At 36.8% G+C, this 23,624-nt stretch overlaps 1 protein-coding gene across 3 annotated transcripts in view; it reads left to right on the top strand.

Moving 5' to 3' along the window:
* The window catches only part of LOC149795471 (matrix metalloproteinase-21-like), a 168,455-nt gene extending 147,079 nt beyond the window's left edge, over window positions 1-21,376 (top strand). For all 3 annotated transcript variants that reach the window (XM_089965261.1, XM_089965263.1, XM_089965260.1), the window contains exons 4-7: window positions 8,908-9,201; window positions 10,427-10,681; window positions 13,924-14,099; window positions 18,330-21,376. In XM_089965261.1, the coding sequence (XP_089821387.1) occupies window positions 8,908-9,201; window positions 10,427-10,681; window positions 13,924-14,099; window positions 18,330-18,671 (1,067 nt within the window). In that variant the 3' untranslated portion in view covers window positions 18,672-21,376. The remainder of the gene's footprint in view (window positions 1-8,907; window positions 9,202-10,426; window positions 10,682-13,923; window positions 14,100-18,329) is intronic.
* Window positions 21,377-23,624: the final 2,248 nt, after the last annotated feature.

The raw sequence follows: 23,624 nt of genomic DNA, 5'->3' as shown, positions 1-23,624 counted from the left end.
GACCATTCACTAGGTGATAACAAACCTAGATGAGTGATACTACGACAGTCATGGTGGGTTTTAACACACGTTGTCAGAAATTACGAAATATTTGTCATTAGGTGATCTTGTGAAGATCCACTATATCAAATTTTGTGTTAATAAATAAACGGTTTGATTGTGATGAGAATGTTTTCTTTATTCTATTCTGAAGCCGATCACTTCACTGACTGTGCTTGCCATATCTCAGTTTCTTTAAAGAAGTACTCATATTAACGGCTGTAACAGTGTACGAAGGACTACAGTGGGATAAACCGTGTTTGACTTTTTGTCGCAATGAGGTTGTCGGATTTGGACCATAAAACATAGATTACGAATAACATGCGACGTCTAGTCAAATACTTTTCAGACGACCAGATTCAAATACATTTCAGACATCTAGTCAAATACATTTCAAACGTCTAGTCAAACAAACGTCTAGTCAAATACATTTCAGACGACCAGATTCAAATACATTTCAGACGTCTAGTCAAATACATTTCATACGTTAATTCAAATGCATTTCAGACTTCTAGTCAAATACATTTCATACGTCTAGTCAAATACATTTCAGACGTCTAGTAAAATACATTTCAGACGTCTAGTAAAATATATTTCAGACGTGCAACAGGCATGAACTCATTCTTAAAAAGAGATAAAAAAGTACACAACTTTTCGCTTTGCACGTCAGAGACATAAGCCTGTCTAGATTTGTAAGTTGACCTGCTGAAATGTATTGAATGAATAGGTGAGGAGTTACGGTTTTTGAATGAACTAGAACTTGTAAAGGTCCATGGTCTACATGTCATATTTGGTCTAGTATTATTATTTCGACGCGGAATAGGCTTTTTGCATCCGATATCAAGAGAGTAATTGTTTATAAAGCTCTTCTCTACTTTTAATTCAACACGTTTCTACCATTCATAGATAACCCAATATTCCGGTAAACCTTAAAGAAGGATTTAAGGGATTTCGAATTCATAGATATTAAGCTTCCGTAAGAAGCGGGTTATCAGTGAACAGATTACTGTGTGTACTTGTTTGTACGTCCGCTATATTATCAGTGTCAGCAAGTACATGTTCAACCGTTATATATTGTCTTACAGAAGAATAAAACTGTTTTTAAAAACAATGCCATATCAACAGGAGTACTCAATGTGTGTGTGTGTGTGTGTGTGTGTGCGTGTACGTGTGTGTGTTTGTGTGTGTATGCGTGTGTTTGTGTGTGAATACACGTGTCTGCGTGTGTGTTTGTGTGTGTGTGCGTGCGTGTACGTGTGTTTGTGTGTGTGTGTGTTTGTGTGTGTGTGCGTGTATGCGTGTGTTTGTGTGTGTGTGCACGTGTCTGCGTGTGTGTGTATATGTGTGTGTGCGTGTACGTGTGTGTTTGTGTGTATGTCTGTGCGTATATGCGTGTGTTTGTGTGTGTGTGTGCACGTGTCTGCGTGTGTTTGTGTGTGCGTGTTTGTGTGTTTGTGTGTGTGAGAGAGAGAGAGAGAGAGAGAGAGAGAGAATTCAGGTCAACTTGTTACATAGTTGAAGTGTAATGTAAGCGTATATATACAGTGCATTTCTTGTTTTGCCCGATTACTCATACACATGATTGTGCCATTAAATTACCCTATCCTCGAATTGAAAAAGACGAATTAGCTTTTTATAGACTCTTATCTTGTCACTTGGTCATGTTTAATTTTTTTCTTTCATCCGCCCTTTCACAATACATTTCAATTTAAGATAAACGTAATCAGATTTTTTGTTTGCCTCAAGGAAAGTTGATTGGTGGTTGCTTTGTTTTTGACGACACTTTCAGTTCATTGTTGACCATATTATGCTGAGGACATGCGCCTATCACAAGGACACACAGAGGCAGCCTACATCGGTTGGCTTGGGCGGGTGTCGAACCCCTGACTAGTAGATTAGGAGTCCAAATCTCGACTAACTGAGATACCGTAGTCCCCTCCTCAACGATGTCGTATTAAAAAGCATGTATTGGGGTCACTGTTTAAGATACCAAATAAAATCGACTTTCAGTTTGAAATTAATTTTGTAACATCTTTACAACTATTTTCATATGATATTTTAATCGTTCTCAGACGAAAACCTGCTACAGGATCGAAATGCGAAAGCATAACGTACATCTCGGATCGAAATGACAGATTCCGAAGATTTTTTATTTCCATTTTGCTACAATTAGACAATACAGTAAACCCTCGCTTTAACAAATTTCGATATTATGCTTCCTTGATAGAACGAAGGCCCACACTGGACATAAGACAGTGCTTATTCACGGACAATACTTAATCACAACGAATATCTCGTTATAAAGATACGTTTGGATCGGACCCCAGTACGTTCGTGATAGTGAGGGACTTTTGTACTTAGCGAGTGCAATTGAAAATCACCTTTTGAATTCACTTTATTTCCTTGAGTTGGGGTACCTTTTAATACCATAGTCGTTTGCGGGGCGGGAGAAATGGGCAGTTGTTAGTCGTTTTTTAATGTGCAAATATCGTACACATTTTTTTTTGTAGGTTAAGTGGATTTTTTTTAGCCATGTGCTTCACATGCTTCACACCCATACATAACTATGATAAGACCCGTCAACAACCCTCCTCCACAGATTCTAAACACGATACATGTAACCATTCTTCAAATATACTACATATCGCATTAATGATTATCACACCCTTCTTAATAAAAGTTCGTCTGTATAAAAGTTTAAAGATCCAATTTGCTCTGCGGAGAATTTCAAATATGTTTCGTAGTCAAGTTCTTACAGTTGTTTCAGTTTAGTTTACACAGTTTGTATACCGTGTATGATTTCAATAATATTCTTTAATTTGTCTAATCTCACATAGCCGCAAGGCAAAGTGAGCTTATGGTATAGCCAAGCGTGGGTCTTACTTCATGCGTCTGTTAGCCATAGATTGTTACCACGCTGGAGGACACATTTCTGAACCCGTTTTGATCAAACTTGCAATGTGGGCTTGTATCATCAAGATTCCGAACGGGTTTGATAATGGGATACACGCATATTAACGAGGCGTTCTTGCACCAGATTAGCTGAGCTTGTTACTACTCTTAATGTTTATTATGAACAATTTCAGTGATTAATTAATGAGCGAGACTTACTTTTATCATCTAGGTGACCTTGCATTTGATTGTCCACCCTTGTTGTCACGGGGGGGGGGGGGGACATATTTCTGATTCGATTTAGAACAAACTTGGACTATAGGCGTATGTTATCAAGATCTTAAGTTTGCTGCTGCGCGAGTTACACGCATATAAATGAGATAGTAATGCTTCTAATTAATCAAGCTTTTTTTTACCAACCTCGAGAATGTATTTCAGTTTCGGTTATGATCAGACTTGGTAATAAGATTTATATTATCACGATGCCCACGTTTTATTTAGTTTCTATGGAAATTTATTAATAAAGGTCACGTTGCATCTGACTGACCGAACTTCTTGCCACTCTAGGCACCGCATTTCTGCCCCAGTTTGGATTACCCCCGAGAAACTGGCTATTAGCATCAAGATATCGTGTGGGATTTATCATCAGTGAAACCTATGCATATAAATCAGTTTAGCTTGTATCTGTTTGGCTGCTTTTGGAACTACTTTGGTGACTATTTACTTGGATTTGTTTTTACTAAACGTAGTAGATATAGTTGTATCAAAAATATTTCGGATGATTGCGAATTTGAGCAAGATCTACGCATTTTAATGAGGTGATCTTGCATCTGATTGGTTGATTTTGTCAGGAATCTAGAAAGTCTATTTTTTATCCGATTTTTGATTACTCTTGTTAACTAGTCTTGTATCCTCAACATGATCAAGATCTAGATATTTGTGAGGTAGTATTGTATATGATTGGATGAGCTTCAAGCTACCAAGTTGGAAATTAAATTTGGATCAGATTTTGCTCGGACTTGGTGATATGCTTATTTCGTACTGGTCGTTGATGGATTTTATAATAAGTAAGATCTACACATATTGATAATGTGTCATGCATATGTTTAGCAAATCTTTTTACCTCCGTTGAAACTATCTCTCGTCCGATTTCGATAAAGTTTGGGAACTAGGTTTGTATCACTAAGGTCTTTTATGAGTTAGGTAATCGGTTATGAGAAAGATTAATTCAGAAAGTATTATGCCCTTGTCATCAGAAAGATTTTTTTGTTTTCTCAGACTATAGCAAACTAGGTATATTCGACATGATATAAAAGATTAGGAGATAGTTTACATCGGGTTTTGTTTTTCCAGTACTACTTAAGTTTGCTAGGTGAAATAGTACAATTTTGTGTTAGGTAAATCAAACGAGCAATATCAGACTCGCTTGGATCTCTTGTTTGCAATTAAATATTTTAATGTGCAATCAAAAGCAAGATTTTGACATCTTAACAGAAAATATACATTTTCTTATCCATAAAAATGAATGATACTATTTATACTTTGCAAGGCATGACTGTGACTGAGCTCAGACCAGTTTATTTTTTTTATAAAGCACTTAAGAAATGATTGATAGAAAATTCATCACAAAAGTATCCAAACATTAAGCATTACAAGAGTCAGAACTTCAATATGGCCGTCAGTTTATGTTACTTTGAACGTAAAATTGATTTACCTCTTAATCCTCATAATGAACCAACTGTGGCTTGGTATGTACATGTATTCCAATTTTAATAATCGCTTTAGTTGTCGCTGTTAATCTAGATGAAAATGACTTTTCGAACCATTTGCAACATAGACATTACATTTGTAACATAGACATTACAGTTCTCCAGATCTGCGTGCAACCGAGGTACTATGTCCAGATCATACACACGCACACGCACGCACGCACACACGCACGCACGCACGCACGCACCCACCCACCCACACACACACACACACATATACATACATACATACATACATACATACATACATACATACATACATACATACATACATACACAAATTGGCAAGTAGGGACGCTATACAGATATTATAAACATCTGAGAGACTGACAGGTGTAAGATGAAGTTGTTTGCATTAGCAACATGCACATAGAGAGATTATTTACATATCTCTATGTTACTCTCATGTACTATTGCTGAAATGTTTTGGGATATTGTACTTGCTGAAATTGTAAATTATGCGAGTACTCAGCTAACGAAAATAACTGCTCCCTTGTGCTTAAAAGGTCAGCCTGAATTAGTCTAAAATACACTATCTGTAGCAGTTATTAAAATAGGGAAACGAATTTAGCCAGACTAGACAATACCAGCATCTGAAAGTGCAATGAACGAATTACCAAATATACAACATGTAAAGTTATCGGCCTTTTTTAAACAATTTACCTATAAAGTCCAGAAAGTGAAAATGATCATGCGGAGCTAGCAGATTTTTGAGAAGTGCACATCTGAATTAAGGCCAGGCTGTATACTTTATAACCGAAAGTAAACCAATCACTCATGCACCAAAAATAAAGGAAATTAAAAGTTCTTATAACAACACATAAAATATACAGTAGCTTTTTAATTTTAAATAGCCAGTATAACTAGTGAGGAAAAGCTGGAAAATTCTTTTTCTTTAAATATCTAACCATATGCAAAATACAAAACTTTAGGGGGCCCCGAGTGGCCGAGTGGTCTAAAGCGCTCTCCGTTACGGATCACTGCCATCTCACCTCTGTATGCGTGGGTTCGAGTCTAGGATTCAGCCTATGTGGGTATGTGAGAAAGCTTGCCAGTAGCTTCTCGTGGGTCGGTGGTTCTTTCCGGTTTTTTTTCTGGGTTCTTCCTCCACCATTAATACCGGCCGCCATGTATAGCTATCGTGTGCTGAAAAATGGCGTTAAACCCTACAACAACAACAACGAAACTTTAGAGCGCCACTTAAAGAAAAGGGTAGTAGACGAAGAACGATATGTCGTCACGGGTAACGCTGGAAACACATTGGAAAGTGTTCTGACTAAAAACAGTTTTTGTTATGTTTGAGAAGTCGGGTGCAGATCAGGATCTGTGTTGTTTTGCAGTTGGACCCGACTTGTATGCTAGTAAATACTAGAGTATTTCATATAAAGATACTTAGGTATATATTGTAGACATTATCATATGATAATACAAATGTCCTTTTACGATGGAAAAACAGTGTCTTGGCAATCATGTTGCTTTAAACTACTGCTGAGATTAAGGAAAATATGAATATAAGCCTATTTCAATAAAAAAATAAAAAAGTATCCGGTCAGAAAACAGAAAGGTGAAGATGTGTGTGTGTGTGTGTGTGTGTGTGTGTGTGTTTGTGTGTGATTTGGATTTTTAACGTAGCTTTAACACTTTTTCAGTCATATCGCTACAATGTCTGCAGTATGGCAGTTTATAGTGATATCCAGCAATGGGTATCATGCCGCTGACATGTAGGATCATGTCCCACCCACTCACATTATCCTGACACCAGGCCGACCAGTCCTAACACTAACCTCATAATGCTGAGCGCACAGCGAGCCAGCTGCAAGTACCATTTTTACAAGTCTTTGTTATGACTCGGTTGAGGTTCGAACCCGGGACCTCCCGCATCCGAGGCTGACGTTCTAAACAAGGGTGAAGGGAAGCACCAGAAATTTAACGTGATGCAGATGGACGCGAAATACACATGGCTAATGCAACAATACCTGTCTTGAAATATGCTGATTTCGCTGATTTACATAGCACTTGGTTACACACACACACACACACACACACACACACACACACACACACACACACACACACACACACACACACATGTGTGCGCAGTCATAGCCTCTGTTCACATATGAATATCTAATCTATTTGCCTGATGTCTTTGATGTGTACTTGGGCGATACATTTCTTGCATTTGTAACATGTTTTGGTTCTGATGTGATACACATTCTTGTTTGCTTTCAATGTGTCTGTTGCTACCTGGATATGCGTGATAGATTTATTTATAAAATGTACGAAATAAGACAGACAAAACAATTCCTCAGATGACTGATCGCTAAAAGGAACGTGGGATAGCAGGCGATAACGGTTTTTGTCTAGTACCATGGAAAACTTGTTTGGACTTTTTAATACGACAAATGTACTTGCACTGAAAAGCGGACATTTGCTATAACGTGTTAAGACTAGTAAATGAAAATAGCTGTAACCGTTCTAGGAGAGGTTGGACATTTTCATCTATATGTTGTTAGAGACAGTTTTCAGCGACATTGCTTCTTGTTTCTTGCAATTTTGTCGTGGGTTTTTCTGCTGCATTAGGCAGTTGACAACTCGTATTATTATAAATGCAGGTTTGTTTTCTACCAATACCCTCGATTAGGTTGGCCTAAATTATTATGAAATTCTCCCTTAGGAAAGTCTACAAACAGCTCACAACCTAAAGCGTAACGTTTTCTACGCTGACTTACTATTTATTTATTTTAGATTGGTTTACGGGGGATGGGGGCATATCAATATTTATAGATTATTTCTTGCAAAAGCAAGACGGGTATTGTGGCTTACCCAGGGATACGACGGCAGCTGATTCGGACTGTTGGGTGTGGGGGATCAAATCCGCACCTTTCTGGTCAACGATCCAACTCCTGAAACATTAAGCGAACGAGGTCCCCTATCCATTAACAAAAGGAAGAAAAACAAACCAAAAAACACAAAAGGAAATAGAGATTCTTTGAAATATTGCTTTTCTCGTGCTTTAAAATGTGATGGTGGCTCACGTGTTCAACATGATCTCAAATTATTACATCTGAGAAACATAACATGTATCCTTTATGATTTAACATGTTGTTTTGGGGGTTAACACCATTTTCGGCACAAGATAGGCTATATGTAGCGGCCAGTTTAAGTGGTGGAGGAAGAACCTGGGGAAAACGCAAGAAAGAACCACCGATCCACGGGAATGATTTAATATGAATAAAGTGGAAACGCAAATATAATTTTTTTTTTTTTAATCAAATGCACCCTGGAATAAATCGTTCTCGAGACAGAAGTGGCCTTAGAACAATGCAAATTGTTACCGTCGGTATTCGCTTATTAGTCTGTTCCAACTGCCCGCAGCATAGACTATGACTGCACCTGCCAATCAGGGTCTGTGATATTTGTTATATGGTTATTCTAACAAATTGCATAGATCCAGATCTGCCAGCGCATTATGCAACAGCAAATCTGGGTCTGTACAGTATATATATATATATATATATATATATATATATATATATATATATATATATATATATATATATATATATATATATATATATATATATATATATATATATATATATATATATATGGTATTTTAATCCATTACGATTGTTACTTAAACTCAAAGGTTCTCAGATAAAACTGACTGTTTTATATATCGAGATATACGTGTCTTTAATTCTGTCATCAATCCAGTCTTGTATGTTTACATTAGGGATATTCCAGACATAGCTAAGATGGGATTTTGCGGAGCTGGGAGGGGGTACGAATGGTTGCAACGCTTTTGTAACAGAAAGATTAATTACTTGAACATAATACCTGCATATTGGTGCCGATTTAGCGAATCAAAATGCATGATGAATCAATATTGTGTTATTTTGTGCCTTGGTAATGTTTATAGTCTGTGTTTACACATGTTTTTAATAAAAATACTACCACTCTAAGCAAACCTATCTCCAGCCAATGAACTATTGATTATTTTTTAAATCTTCAATATTTTGTTACCACTCATGTAGTGATATAATTGCCGTAATCGGATAAATGGCACTGGGGAAAAAATAGACTCGACGAAATCGTTTCTACAATGTAATAATTATTTGCTTTAAAATAAGTATGCAGAATACATTTGCAAAAAGCACATTGCATAAAAAAAATGTGAAAACCAAAATATTATAAATTGCAGGTTTCCATCAAAACTGTAGGCGGGCATTTGACGGGCAAGGTGGAGAGATAGCTCATTCGTTTCATACCGGAAATATGCATTTTGATGACGAGGAAAACTTCAAATCCCTGCGATCCTTTACTCCAGATGGTGTCTACTTGCTGAAGGTGGCGGTCCACGAGATTGGTCACGTGTTGGGACTTCTTCACACAGAGAAAAAATACTCCATTATGTATGCCATATATGAGGCAGCGACCGCCAGCCCAGATTTTGAATTAAACTGGGAAGACAGAAAGGCTGTTCAGAGGGTATACGGTGAGTAATCAGTAAAATAAAAGAGGAAAAACATGACAAAAGAAGAAACAGTCATTGCTACTAGACTGGTCCTGAATGTGGACATTCAAACATAACCTCTGGGACATAATACATGCATCGTTTTCTTGTTTAAAAAAGAACGTTATTAGTTAAATTTGTTATTTTATTTATTGGGGACATAAACTTAGGTGACGTCACGACATTATAATCATCTTTCCTTGTCAAGGCGCTGGCACAAGTGTGGAGGTCTTTATTATGCCCCGATAAATATGTTTCTTCTTATAATGCGGCAAGACCGGGGAGGGTGGGATAAGTGTGGAGGTTTTTATTATACCCTGACAAATATATTTCTTCTTATAATGCGGCAAGACAGGGGAGCGTGGGATAAGTGTGGAGGTTTTTATTATACCCTGACAAATGTTTCTTCTTATAATGCGGGAAGACAGGTGAGGGTGGGATAAGTGTGGAGGCTTTTATTATACCCTAACAAATGTTTTTTTCTTTTCTTCTAATAATGAGGCGAGACAGGGGAGGGTGGGGTTATATACAATAACTCTGAAGTCGTTACAGTCATTAATATGAAATGCCCATTGCACATGGCGTTTCCGTCTTTAACTGTTATAGTTATATCCTGGAGGCCCACCACTATTTAATTTCAGGCATTTGTAACTCAGAAGCTGATAGACAGATGAAACTTTGTCTAGTTACGCATCATGCCATGAAGTTGTGCCAAACATAAACTTCATGGCCCAACCTTCAAGGACAATCTCGCAGGTCAAGGTCATTTGCTTCATAACGGACTATAGATCAGATTCTGTGTAACATATTCTGATGAAACTTTTGTAAACTTCATGACATTTGGTTGTGTTTTAGACCACTATCACAATACCAGTTGCAAGTTCAAGATCAAAGTTATTTTCTCGATATTTGATTTTTTCGGTAAATTAAAATGTTTAAAATATCAACGAAGATTAAAGATTTTGAGCCCGAGTTTTATATTTTTTCATTATTCTACATTTGAATAACTTATAATAATTAATTACCGTGATGTTATGGTGAGTATGATGCAATGGTGTACTCATTATTTTTCCGTTTGTTTTCCACTTCATTCGATATAAAAGATTTGATAAGGAATGAGGAGTAAAAACCGGAAACGTTAACATCAGTTTCTGTATTCAGGTTATCGTGTACCTTCCCTACTAATCAGTCAATGACATTTTTACAGGTGTGTGCAAAGGCAGATTTAACGCAGTTTTTGACTGGGTTAGGAAGAGGCCGGATAACCAGTTTATCTTTAATACATACTTTTTCCGTGGGAATCATTATTGGATGTACGAAAATCACGCCAACCGTACACGCTACGGAGACCCGTTATATATTGCCAGACAGTGGAATGGCGTTCCGAACAATCTCGATAGCTATGCTCACATCTGGTACTTCTCGGGCAATGACATCGTGGACGAAGCCTACTTCTTTAAAGGTATGTATACTTAAACAAAAAAAAAAATTACGATGCAGATGTAACACAGATATAATAAATGCATCAAAAGAATAACAAGGCAGTTATTGTTTGGTTTAAAAAAATGGATAGTTCAAGAATTGTAATTCTGTCGAAGAGACCGATTACGTTAGCTGCACCGATAAAGCAGTAAATAGCTTTTTGGATTACGGCTCTTCTCCTAAATATTTTTTATATTAAACAATCAGAATCATTTATTGGTAATAGTCTGAAATACGTTTTTTGTTCTCCACAACATATGTCATTCATTATATTTTGAAAGGCATGCATTTAATTTAGATCGAAATAAGATTTCTTGTTAAGATATAATTATATTTTTATTTACCTGTTGTAAAATAATAACCGTACTGATTGTGAATCAAGGTGAAATAGATAGAATACATCTGGGTTTCTTTGTTGCAAAATGAATATAAGTGAGTACATGAGTTTCCAGAATCAATACAGCTACGTGTATTCGCTAGCATTACAATTTCTTTAAAATCAAAGCTTCCAGCCATACATATCAACACTTTACGAGAGGGACTTGCAGCTGGCATTGAACGTCTCGTAAAAACTGAGTAAATGTTGTGGGGTTATAATAATTTAAATATGTGCATGTAATATAGTGAACTCAGCCTAAGTGTCTAACCAACCTGACCAAAACAAGACATGCTTTGCATTCCCAGTATAATTGACACACACCAAAACGTCACCTATCTACCACCAGTTGCCAGTCAGTTGTCACTATTAATCGAAAGCATGTCTCGAATGAAGCTATAACGTGTTTGAAAGAAAAACTTCAGATTTTCAGAAAATGCAAAGATATTACGCCATCCTGGTTACATGAATTCTGGCGTTTTCTCTAATTATGTAGAGATTAATTAACTCGCAGATGTGGTTGAAACTGGTAAGATGGCATGGGATATCGAGTCAAAACGGCGGACAATCTTTTCAAAATCAGATTGAACGCCCTAGGGACTGGTGGCTAGTGACAAAAATTGGCTCCAATTTCGAAGAATATCATCCACGTCAATTGGTCCGTTGCTGCAAGGACTTGCATAAATATGATAGTTTTACTTTAATGATCTTTCGGTACATTCACGTCCTAAAAATAAATACAAACAATAAGCAAAACATTTGGAAAGATCTATTGTATCCAACTCATTAAAAGTAAATACAGAGAGCACAGAACGAAGATTGCTTTAGACTTTGTGTTTGTCTAGATAGGCTGCAGAAGAAGCATTGTGTATTCAGGCACACAGTTTCTTCTTAAACCGAGAGTTTGCCGAGTGCGAACCTGAGAAAGCATTAGTCTTGGATGTCGACCACCATATGTCATTTATTACAGACGTCTTGACGCAAAGCCTTTTGGCTGCCTGCTTTTCAAGAGCGCTTGGAAACGATTTGAATGGTGCCGTAAACAAGTAATTGTTTTGTGATTAGGTACAGATAAGTCTGCTCCTTGGAGGTAGACTTTTTGCAATTCCTCACGAGTCGAAAGTTTCATTTATTTGTCAACAGTAAGGATCTTCAAAGGCAACCCACGTTGCGCAGGTAAATCATTAATTTTTGCGTTTCATCACAAAGACTAGTTGGTGTATCGATGGCACGCATTTCAATCGTAAAATGATCGTACTTGAATCGCTTCTAGTTATTACAACATTAGGGTCAAATGTCCGAGACGGTGAGCATGCTATATTATAAGAACATCGTACAAGGGTCGGGTGTCTGAGACAGTGAGAGAAATAAATCTCTAGTGCGTTATGTGTCCCACTATCCTACTGTTGTTTGTGCACGATGCCACGAGTATTCTAAGTTCCTTTATTAAGTTGTGTATATGAGCAGCTCGAGTGTGATTCCAGGTTTCGAATTTTCACAATCTTAGCGCATAACTGAAACTTAAAATTATGGTTAGAAAGATTTGTATTTTCGTTATTTGAGACTAAAAAATGTTAGGATGTCTTAGATTTTACGTTATTCTTAAGATAGTTTTATCCTTTCATGCCAAATTTCGATGACATACACACATCATGCTTTAATTCGAGTGTTGTATCAAAGCTGTCGGTTTGGATTAAAGTTCTATTTTCTCTAGCTCGAGGAACGGGATGTTCTTCGAGTCAAGAATGGTAGTCCATAGGTCTAAAATAACATCGTGTCACCAGGTGTCAAGTTCACCGTGTCCTATCGATGAAGTCGGATTAAATGTACATGGTTGATAAAGCTATGAACAGTTTGTTGTAGTACATGGGATAGAAGACTGAGACTCTTCACTGATGTCCTGCCAAATATTTTGGTAAATGTTTTTCATGATCAAGTCTACAAATCCATGAAACACGAAACTTTGCATATAAACTTTATACTTTACAGTGAGTGGCAGAGTGGTCTAAAACTCTCGCCGTTACAGATCACTGCCATCTCACCTCTGTCTGTGCGGGTTTGAGTCTCGGGCTCGGCTAATGTGGGTACGTGAGAAAGCATGCTAATAGCTTACCGTTGGTTGGTGGTTCTTCTCGGGGTTTTCCGGGTTCTTCCTGGACTCACTGAACTAATGGTATGGTAAAATGGGAACCAGTCTGGAAATGGATGACTATAAAGTAGAGTATATATGGGCTTGGCTGGCCAGGATTTGTTGATAATGAAAGATAGATTTGAGTAAAAAGAATCTATTGAGAGCTTATCCTAGTATTAACTGAAAAACGGACTCATTGTTTTATTGATAGAATTTCTGTCTTTTAACAGTCTTGAATCTGGAACACTCATTACTGAAATTTGCATCTGACTCTTGTGTGCGGAATTTAAAGCAGATGTTTCAAACACATGTAGGTCCAGAAAATGCACAGGCTCATATCCTTTTCTCTACAAAAAGCTGTCTTCCAGGATGCATCCATGCTGATAAATATAGGTTTGACCATGAGTACTTAGAAATTTAAAGTTATATAATTTGTAAAATCAAGTATTTGCATCGGTTTACTTTGGGAACTGAATTGGTACCATGAGTCCTCCTCCACCAGTCATCCTGGCCGCCATTTATAGCCTATCCTGTGCTGAAAAAGGGTGTTAAACCCCATACATTCATTCTTCCACCACTTTTATTATCTATGGGAGACAACTTTCATTATCATATGTATTTAAGAGAGACAAGGTTCTCTCATGCAGCAAATTCTAAAGATTACTTTCTTTTCTCTCCTCGCACGCATTAATGAACCTTTCTTGTGATTTCCTAGGCGACAAGTACTACAAGTTCCAGAGCGAAGAGGACAGAGTGTACGATGGCTGGCCACATCTAATTCAAGACGATTTTGGCCCCAAACCCGGACAGACCGAATCCATTCCGATCAATCTAAACAGTGTCTTCTTCGACATGAGAGACAAAAACCTCTACTTTTTTAAAGATGAATGGGTTAGTAGCTTTTATTATTATTATTATTATTATTATCTTAAAAAATGCATGAGTTTCTGGATTACCTCGTGATTTACTTCTAGAGAAGCTTGATTTACCTCTAGAGGACATTGCTTTACCTCTAGAGGACACTTACCTCTAGAGGACCTTGATTTACCTCTAGAGGACCTTGATTTACCTCTGGAGGACCTTAATTTACCTCTAGAGGACATTGATTTACCTCAGGAGGACTTACCTCTAGAGGACCTTAATTTACCTCTAGAGAACATTGATTTACCTGTAGAGGACATTTATTTACCTCAGGAGGACTTACCTATAAATGACCTTGATTTACCTCTAGAGGACCTTGATTTGCTTCTAGAGGACCTTGATTTACCTCAGGAGGACTTACCTCTAGAGGACCCTAATTTATCTCTAGAGAACCTTGAGTTACCTCTAGAGGACCTTAATTTACCTCTAGAGAACCTTAATTTACCTCTAGAGGTCCTTGATTTACCTCTAGAGGACCTTGATTTACCCCAGGAAGACCTTTTTCTGGACCATTCCAGTGTTGATCCTTGTACTGAAAATAGGTGCATCTGTTTTTCTTGAATAAGTCCTTAGATAGTTAGAATCTTGAAGAAAATATATTAAGATGATAGATTAAATATATTTATCAGTTAAGATTTTTAGTTTTCTTAAAATTAAAACAGAGCTATACATTTCGCCTTATTTGAGAGACATGCTCAAACACCTACCATTTTGTATTATTTTCTTCAGTCACATTAATTTTTGGACACAGGTCAATAAAGGAACCTTTGAAAAAGTATAAACACGCCTGCCACTCTAGCATTGCTTTATCAAAGATCCTTCCTTTTTCTAAGCATATCGTATTTCGTACGTTAATATTTTAAAATATTTCCTTACAGTTTATACAGTTTGGTAGTTTTTTAAAAGTATTAAGAAAAAAGACATGTTTGTCAGCGGAATTTTAATTTCTATTTGACCCTCGGGGTTGACTTGTATATGTGATTAATTGACTTGCATATGTGACTAATTGATTTGTACATGTGACTAATTTACTTTTGTAGGCCTGTGCAATGAGCATACGAGTAAGCAACCCTAAACTTGTTGCAAGTAAAGCTAAGTAAATTGTCAAAGTTGCCTTCTTTTGACGAAAGATAGATCATTCCAATAGTTCAGGGGTTTGTGTTAGAATGTGGAATGAACTTGGCATAAGGGTACCGTATATACTCGCATATTAAGTCAGGTCCACGTGCTTACAACATAGACTCTGATCTGCTGTCGCATATTGTACATGCTTGTCAGGGTCTTCTTTTGTTCTACAGACTACGAAACTGCATAGACCTAGATTTGGCAGCGCATTATTTCAGAAGTTAGTATGTTTCACCTTATGAGGAAATCAGAAAAGTTTACTCGCAACATTTCTTTGTTTCAGCTTATCTTTGATAAAGCTGTTATGTTTCTCCGCAAATTGGTTTTATTTACCATTTTGATGATGTACACCAATCTGAAAATGAAAGAACCAGTTCTGCCATCGCATAATGTTGTGCTATCAAAATCCTGGATAGAACGAAGCGGTATATTTCAGTCTTTCTGTGGTACATAATGTGAAGGCAGATCCGGAGTTACGCTGTCTGGAGTTGAACGTGTACTGTACACTATAAAACAGAACACATGTGCTTTGTTCTTTAGAGCATGACAAAATTTATACGAGTTTGACCCATTTGTAAAAAGTGTTTGAAAGTGACGCAGACATTTATAAAAAGATATTTGTGGAGTGGTGTTTATAGTTTGTTGTTATTGTTGTTGTGGGGTTTAACGCCATTTTTAAGCACACGATAGGTTACACATGGCGGCCAGTATTAGTGGTGGAGGAAGAACCCGGGAAAATCCAGGAAAGAACCACCGACCCACGAGAAGATACTGGCAAGCTTTCTCACATATCCACATTGGCTGAATCCGAGACTCGAACCCACTCAGACAGAAGTGAGATGGCAGTGATCCGTAACGGAGAGCGCTTTAGACCACTCGGCCACTCGGGGCCCCGTTTATAGTTTGTACCAATAAAACAATTATAATCATTTAAACGGATTTTAGGATCAAGAAAAGTAAAATATTATCACGAGAAGTACATAACATACGAATTTGTCGATGAACAAAAATTACAGTATTGAATAACTGTGTAATTTTGGTCTTCGTTGAAAGCAGTACATCTTTAAAAACAGGTTTTTTATGTATAGGTAATATAAGTATAAATACGCATGCAGAGTTCAGAGCTCGCAAAAAGTATAAGAACATATTTCATGAACTTGTAAAAGAACATAAAGTATAACATGCCAAGACATCTTTGTTGGGCTATAATCTCTGAAGATCAGTTTGCGCATATGCCGATTTTGCATTGTCAGAGTTCTAATCCTTTTTATAATCATCCACCTTCTCCCTCATACAAAATGATATGGTAAATTTATTCACCTTTCAATGCTAAGTTAACGAAGTATTCTGAACTAGTTTCAGCTTTTCTCTTAAACCATCCAGGCGTAACTGCATGGCTTGATTTTCAAAAGGCGTCCAACAGCAAACGTAATATACAGAATTCTTGCAAACCATTAAAGTTTTGAGCTTGAACTATTGTTTTAGCCAATCCGGTGGCCTAAGTGTTTTGAACGTCCGCATCAGATGCGGAAGGTCGCGGGTTCGAACCCCGGCCTGGTCATACCAGAGATTTATAACAACGCATGACGCTCAGCATTAAGAGGTTAGTGTTAGGACTGGTCGGCCTGGTGTTAGAATAATGTGGCTGGATGGAACATTAAATTGTTAAATCTACGTTAAAAATCCAAATCACACACGCAAGCACACACACACACACACATACACACACACAGTGCTCCTTTATAATTGGCTGAGAAAGGAAGTTAGTTTATGATAGGCTGATAGCGAAGACTGTCTGAAAGTTAAGTTTCATTAGCAATGGTATCCGTTTTTTAGCAACCAGTTGGAAAGTTATTTCTGACTTTTCTAGAATCGCTGAGCCAGTTTCAATCTAAATGGAAAGGAATATTTTATTAGGACATGTTTGGGTCGTTTCCCTCGCATTGGCGTGACTTTTTTCATCAGAGATATTGAAAATATGTTTTAAACTTTTCTCCAGAACAGCTGTTCCAGCCTTGATCAAACTTAGTGGGAATATTTCTTAGGATACGCTTTTTAATATTTGGGTTTGTTTTTCAGTGTTAGTAGGAATAGTTCTGAGGACATTCTCTAAATTATGTTTGAGGTTACCTCCCTTGTATCAGTGTACAGCGTAGCATTCTTACTAATTGTGTGGAAAAATTTCAATCAAAATTAGGAACACAGGATTTGATGACATCATCGTTGTAAACATTAGAATCTAACACCACTCTATGTCGGATTATCTTCAGCCCAAGTTCGCCCTTTCAATCAGACCCGGCCCTAGGATGTGCAGGGCCCAAGGCAGCATGTAGGGCCCAAGACAGCATGTTGGGCCCAAGGCAGCAAAAGCGACGAGCTGGGTCCCAAGCGAAAAACAATTTCATCGATGAGTTAATTTCCAGAAAACGCGGGGCCCAAGGCGGTTGCTTTGTTCGCCTTGCCCTAGAGCCGGTCCTGCCTTCAATAAATTTCAGCGCGCCAACTGATCACCAATATTAACCCAAGTCTTATTTTTATCTAATGCATACTGTTTCTTCTCAGGTCCTTTTAGAAAAGCGAGCATGCCTCTCTTCATTCCCTTTCGAATCGGTTTGTATGCCAGATGTGAACGTTGTCGTTATTAGATTAGTAATTAATGGAATTTGTCGAATGTATGACATCACTACTTTTGGAGCACTCCCGAAAAAGAACCATATTACGAGCGACTTCATAGACTGAATTAAGAGGTGGCACCTCTTAATTCTAAGCTAAAGTTTTGACTGTCGTTTACACATAATACTTGATTATTTTTTAAAAAATGGTTTATGTCAGATATCTTTTTGAACATCATTTCCTTCCTACCAAACTTAAGCTAGATTGGAAGAATGGCAAAATTTATGATAAACGGAGACATTGGTGATTTAACCAGACACAAAATCATTTTCGTGAATCAAAATTGCGATTCTATGATTTGTTGTAAACCGGTGACTAAGATTCAGATAAAAGTTTCAGATACGTTATAATCACATCTGTATTCATTTCTATCAATTGTACGACATCGTATTATCTTTCCAGGTTTATGTTTTCGATCCCAAACTTCCAAAAGGAGAACGCGGATGTTGTGAACGGAAACGGAAGTTACAGGAGGAATTTCCGGCGGAAGAAGGAAGTGAGCCATTACCAGACAGACTTGATGTTGTGTTTTACTCTTATAAGGATCAGTCAGTGTATTTCTTCAAAGACGAAGACGTTTGGCAAAATGTCCCTTTTCATCCCAGGCAAAAACAAATAATAAATTCTGTGAAATACCTGGGTAAGTGGTATGACAAATGGTTTGACATATGTGACGTATCCGCTGGAAACTACCACTCTACACACGTATTCCAGTATAATCACGAAACAATACGGCGGAGATAGGCTAAAAAGGAGTAATATGGTTGGGATTTATAGAGATTGCTTTGTTTATGACACAGAGGCATTTATGCCACACGTGGCGAAACAAACTTATGAATAATCAAATGATATAAAAGCAAAATCTCAAGTTTTAGCCGGTGAATTTTCACGCTTTCCAGTTAGTAGAGTGATATAAGATTGTCTGTTAAGGAAAACATGCGGGTCACATGCATCTCTTGAAGCAGACATAGCCATGCCTGATAAGTTCCTAAATTGTGTGTTCCTCCGCATGATCGATCGCCGCGAAATACGATGGCATTGTCGTGTTGTAGTGTTGACTACGTGGAGGGTATGAAAATAAAATGAAGCACAGAGGAGTAGGTTGATGATTCCCCTGTGTTTGGAAGTGTCTGCTTGCTCTTTATTTGTATACATTAATTCAGTCGAACTAGTGAATCTGCTTTAGAGATTCTAGACAAGCTAAAGATGGACAAAAGAGATGGGACCTTCAAACGAGATATTTCCACCTTTCAAATAATACAAGACAGAGCATTAGAAAAGCATTTGCAGACGTTATCTGTATTTATTTATGTTAACATTTGTCTCACACGGCATTGTGTGAAGCACATTCCCTAGATGTCGCATTATAATGTGGTGGAGTTATAATGGGAAAATACCCACATTTGTAAATTTTTGTGCATATCACTATGCTTTCTGTCTTATTTAACTCCATATCTGAGCCGGAAGTTGCAGCAATGTAAAACAAGCACCAGAAATAGATGTCTCAAGACTCAATGCTATATAAAGCAATTCATTTTCCCCATTTTACACTTCCTTGTACAGATTCAAGTAGATGCTTTTCAACTGTGGTAATATCCAATTAAACTTCATATTACAAATATAGTTGTATCATAACTTACCATATTTATGTCACTTATAAGACAGGTCCAACTGCAAAGAACATGGACCCAGCTATATTGTTGCATAATGTGCCAATAGATCAATGATATGTTGTTTTATGCCTATTACTCCAAACAATGTACATAGACCAATAACTGATGGTGCAGTATGCAATGGCAGGTCTGGATCTGTGTAGGTAATAGTTAGAGGCATCTTATAAACTAGTATATATGGTAAGTTTTATCCACGTACCTGTCTCAACAATAGTTTTTACACGACATCGTTGCTTGCAGGCAAGCTTTGCAGTTCTTGAACAGTTCTTTATTTTCTTTACTTTTTGTAGTAATGCAGAATGAAGTGGGATATATGAGATGCATGGTAGTCAAGTTTTCTTTTACTGTCATTAAGTAAAGCAAAGGGTAACTGTTCAAAATCAGTGTAATGTCTGGAAAATTGAGAACACTGCCACATTGTTGATTAATATTGTTAAACTTCTTTTAAAAAAAGACAGGCATATTATTATTACACTGCACTGAATAACATAGTGACATTGCATGTTATTACACAATGAGTACACTGCATAACATGATGGCACTGCATGTTATTACATAATAAGTACACTGCATAACATGATGACACTGCATTTTATTACATCTTAGAGTACACTGCATAACATAGTGACAATGCTTGTTATTATGCAATGAGTACACTGCATATCATTACATCATAGGAGTACACTGCATAATATGATTATATTGCATAGTGTTACATAATAGCACACTGCATAACATCATGACACTACATGTCATTACAAATTATGATTACACTGCAGAATATGATTACTCTACATGTTATTACATACTATGAGTACACTGCATAACATTGATACTGCATGTTATTACATACTGAGTACACTGCATAACATTATGACACTACATGCTATTATATATTATGAGTACACTGCATAATATGATTACATAATACAATTACCTGCAAAACGTGACACTTCACAAGATGATTACACTGTATATCATGGTTACACTGCATGACATGGTCATGCAATTTTGGTGCACTGCATGATTACATACATGAATATACACTATAACATCATTACACTGCATAATATGAATACACTGCAATAACCTTCTTTTGACTAATTTCTCAGTTCGATTTAGGGCTAAGCTTTCATAATATATCCATTTTTTCCATCTATATTTTTAATACCGAGAAATATAAAAATGCACTTCATAACAGGTTTGTCTGTTTCTGCCATTGTGTCTCAATGTATCTCTCTCTCTCTCTCTCTCTCACACACACACACACACACACACACACACTTAAGGCTGTGTTAAAACTATAACATATCTTTTCTCCACCAAATGTGTGAGACTTGAAACATTAGATTGTGGTTCTCAACCCTTTTTGGCTGCAACCCCAAAAAGATACATATTTTTGCAGAGTCAATGTGGCTGTTTCCAAATTTTGATAAGTTTTGCCACCCTAAAAAAAATCCAGTCAACGCTCTAGTGATTTGGGTCACGACCTGTGGGTTGGGAACCACTGTATTAGAGTATGAAAGCAGTAAACGTTTTCTTTGATTGTCTTTTGCTGTTTTTCACCAGCATCGTCAAGATATAATTGTTGTGTTGTGTAAGTTTTTAGAATTCTGTCAACAATATGATTTTGATGTGACTTCATGCTGCAACTTCTGGCAGATAGACTTGAAGTAGTATAGTGTACACAATACTGTGACTATGTGCGACAACTCTTGCTGTGATATCTGTATAAATGTGTGAGTTGTCGTTCTTAATAAAGAAATTTACAAATCGCTTTTGCTTTCTTAGTTTTTATTAAATTATTTACTTCTGTACGGTATCTATCATGATACTAATCTGTCTAGCCAAACCAATACAGTAACTGATTGACAAACAGAACTGCACTCTGGATAAATTTTTTTACCATTTCACAAAAATTATAATTTCCTGTGTAACACCTGAGATTCTCGGACAATATTTGCTATACATGCAATGACAAATTCCAGAACCGAGAACTACGTAGCGACGAATTTGACCAATTTTCAGAGGTTGCAATGTTATAGAGGTTTAGTCGGACTAGAATGGTTACATGGGGACAAAAATATGTGGCCAGTTTGCAGAGGAATTCGGTTTACAAGATGGTCTTGGTCAGGATCTTTTCACAATGTTAAATTTTAAGCATATACAAATCCATTCAATAAAACGAATGATATGAACCGACTAACCAATTAACCGATTAACCAGTTTCTGATCAAGCGATTTGGTTTGTTAAGAACTAATTTATATAATGAAGACACTGTTTGGAAACAAGAAAGATGCAGTAGAGAATCGTGAAAATGAGATTGTCTTGCTACGCTACATCTGATGTAACATATGTATGCTTTCATAATTTAAAATACGCTTTTCATGTTGTGCATATAAGACATAAATATCTGTTTGACATGAAATATCAAACTGTATTGTGCTAAAGTTCATTTATGACGCTTACGTATTGATCATTAAAATATATCTCTTGCACGATTATAGTATTATTCGACGTGGAGTAGGAACGTGTTACCATCATAGGCGTTGTCATAGATGCTGCTATATGCAGGTATAAGTATCATCAAACGAAATGTAGTGACACCTTCCTTTAGATGACCTCTATGGACCTGAAACTTTTGTCAAGTGAGGACAGGTTTTCATAGCAAAGAGGCAAACTGTGCAAGTGTACTTACAAAAGGGGGTTCTTGAATGATTTCTTTGTGAGCAGATGCCATTTTAAGGATGTGTCGAATTTGTTAGGTTTTACTTCATTATACTTGTTTAGCATATGTGTCCAAAGTTTGCTTTTCCGGTAGTGCTTGCTGACTCAATTTACGAATGCTTTCAATTCTTATCGACTAGTGGGACTCACTGGTATCATCCGACAGTGCTTGCTGACTCAACTTAGGAATGATTTCAATTCTATCAACTAGTAGGATTCGTTGGTACCATACTAAGAGGCGCCGTAGCGGACAATAGCTGGTCCAATGAGAAAGATGCAGTTAAAATTTCGATGTCGTATGTAGAGAAATCCAATATCACGTGTGTGATCAAATTGCATGCCCTTAAAGTTCCATTTTCTAGATCGAGATTTTAGATTTTATATGTTGAATTATACGGTGGTGGTTTAAAGTTTTATTTCATATGTTGATGTTTTACAGTGTATATTTTGAATTACACAGCGGTGGTAGAAATTTCAATATTATATGTCGAGAATCCCTAATTTACACGTCGTATGCAACTGTTTGTGATGAAAGTTCCATTTCATATAGCGAGTATTTAGATTTCATCTGTTGAATTTCACAGCAACAAGAAGCAGCCTTGTTTAAAAATAAGGCGGTCCGTTCACGACAGCAATCTTTAGTGAAGAAATTGATAGTAATTCTCGACCTGTGAATGGTAACTTTCAAACTGTAAATGCATGAAATGTAATGGCGCCTCATAACGGAATACACAAATGATGTATCTTAATACTCGATGTTATTTTGAATTGTTTAAGTGGACATTGTGTAATGTTACTTTTGACACCAAACAAATCATTTCACCGTATAAAAATAAAAACTCTGACAAGCACAATAAAATGTCCAATCACCGCTGTGTAATTCAACAGATACAATCTAAAAACTCAACATACGAAATGGAACTTTTAGCACAATCAATATGATTCAACATGTTAATTGAAACTCTTGACATATGACATTAAAATTTAAGCAACCGCCGTGTAATTCAGAAGATACAATTAAACAAAATCGACATTGGACATCGAATTTTCAACAACCGCCGTGTAATTCAACAGACGAAATCTAAATACTCAACATATGAAATGGAACTTTCAAAGTAAACTCTTTGAACCAATACGTAAATTAGGAAATCTCGACGTATGACATTGAAATTTCAACCACCGCCGTGTAATTCAAACAACACAATCTAAACCCGTGACATAGAAAATATAACTTTCAACCACTACAGTTTGATTCAACAGATACAATATAAAATCTCGACCTGCAAAATGGAACTT

This window comes from Sinohyriopsis cumingii, chromosome 7 (assembly GCF_028554795.1).
Source record: "Sinohyriopsis cumingii isolate HCF-2022 chromosome 7, ASM2855479v2, whole genome shotgun sequence".
In the NCBI taxonomy this organism is placed as follows: Eukaryota; Metazoa; Mollusca; class Bivalvia; order Unionida; family Unionidae; genus Sinohyriopsis; species Sinohyriopsis cumingii.
Note: the sequence above shows the minus strand (reverse complement) of the source record. Positions and strands in the feature narration are given on the sequence as shown.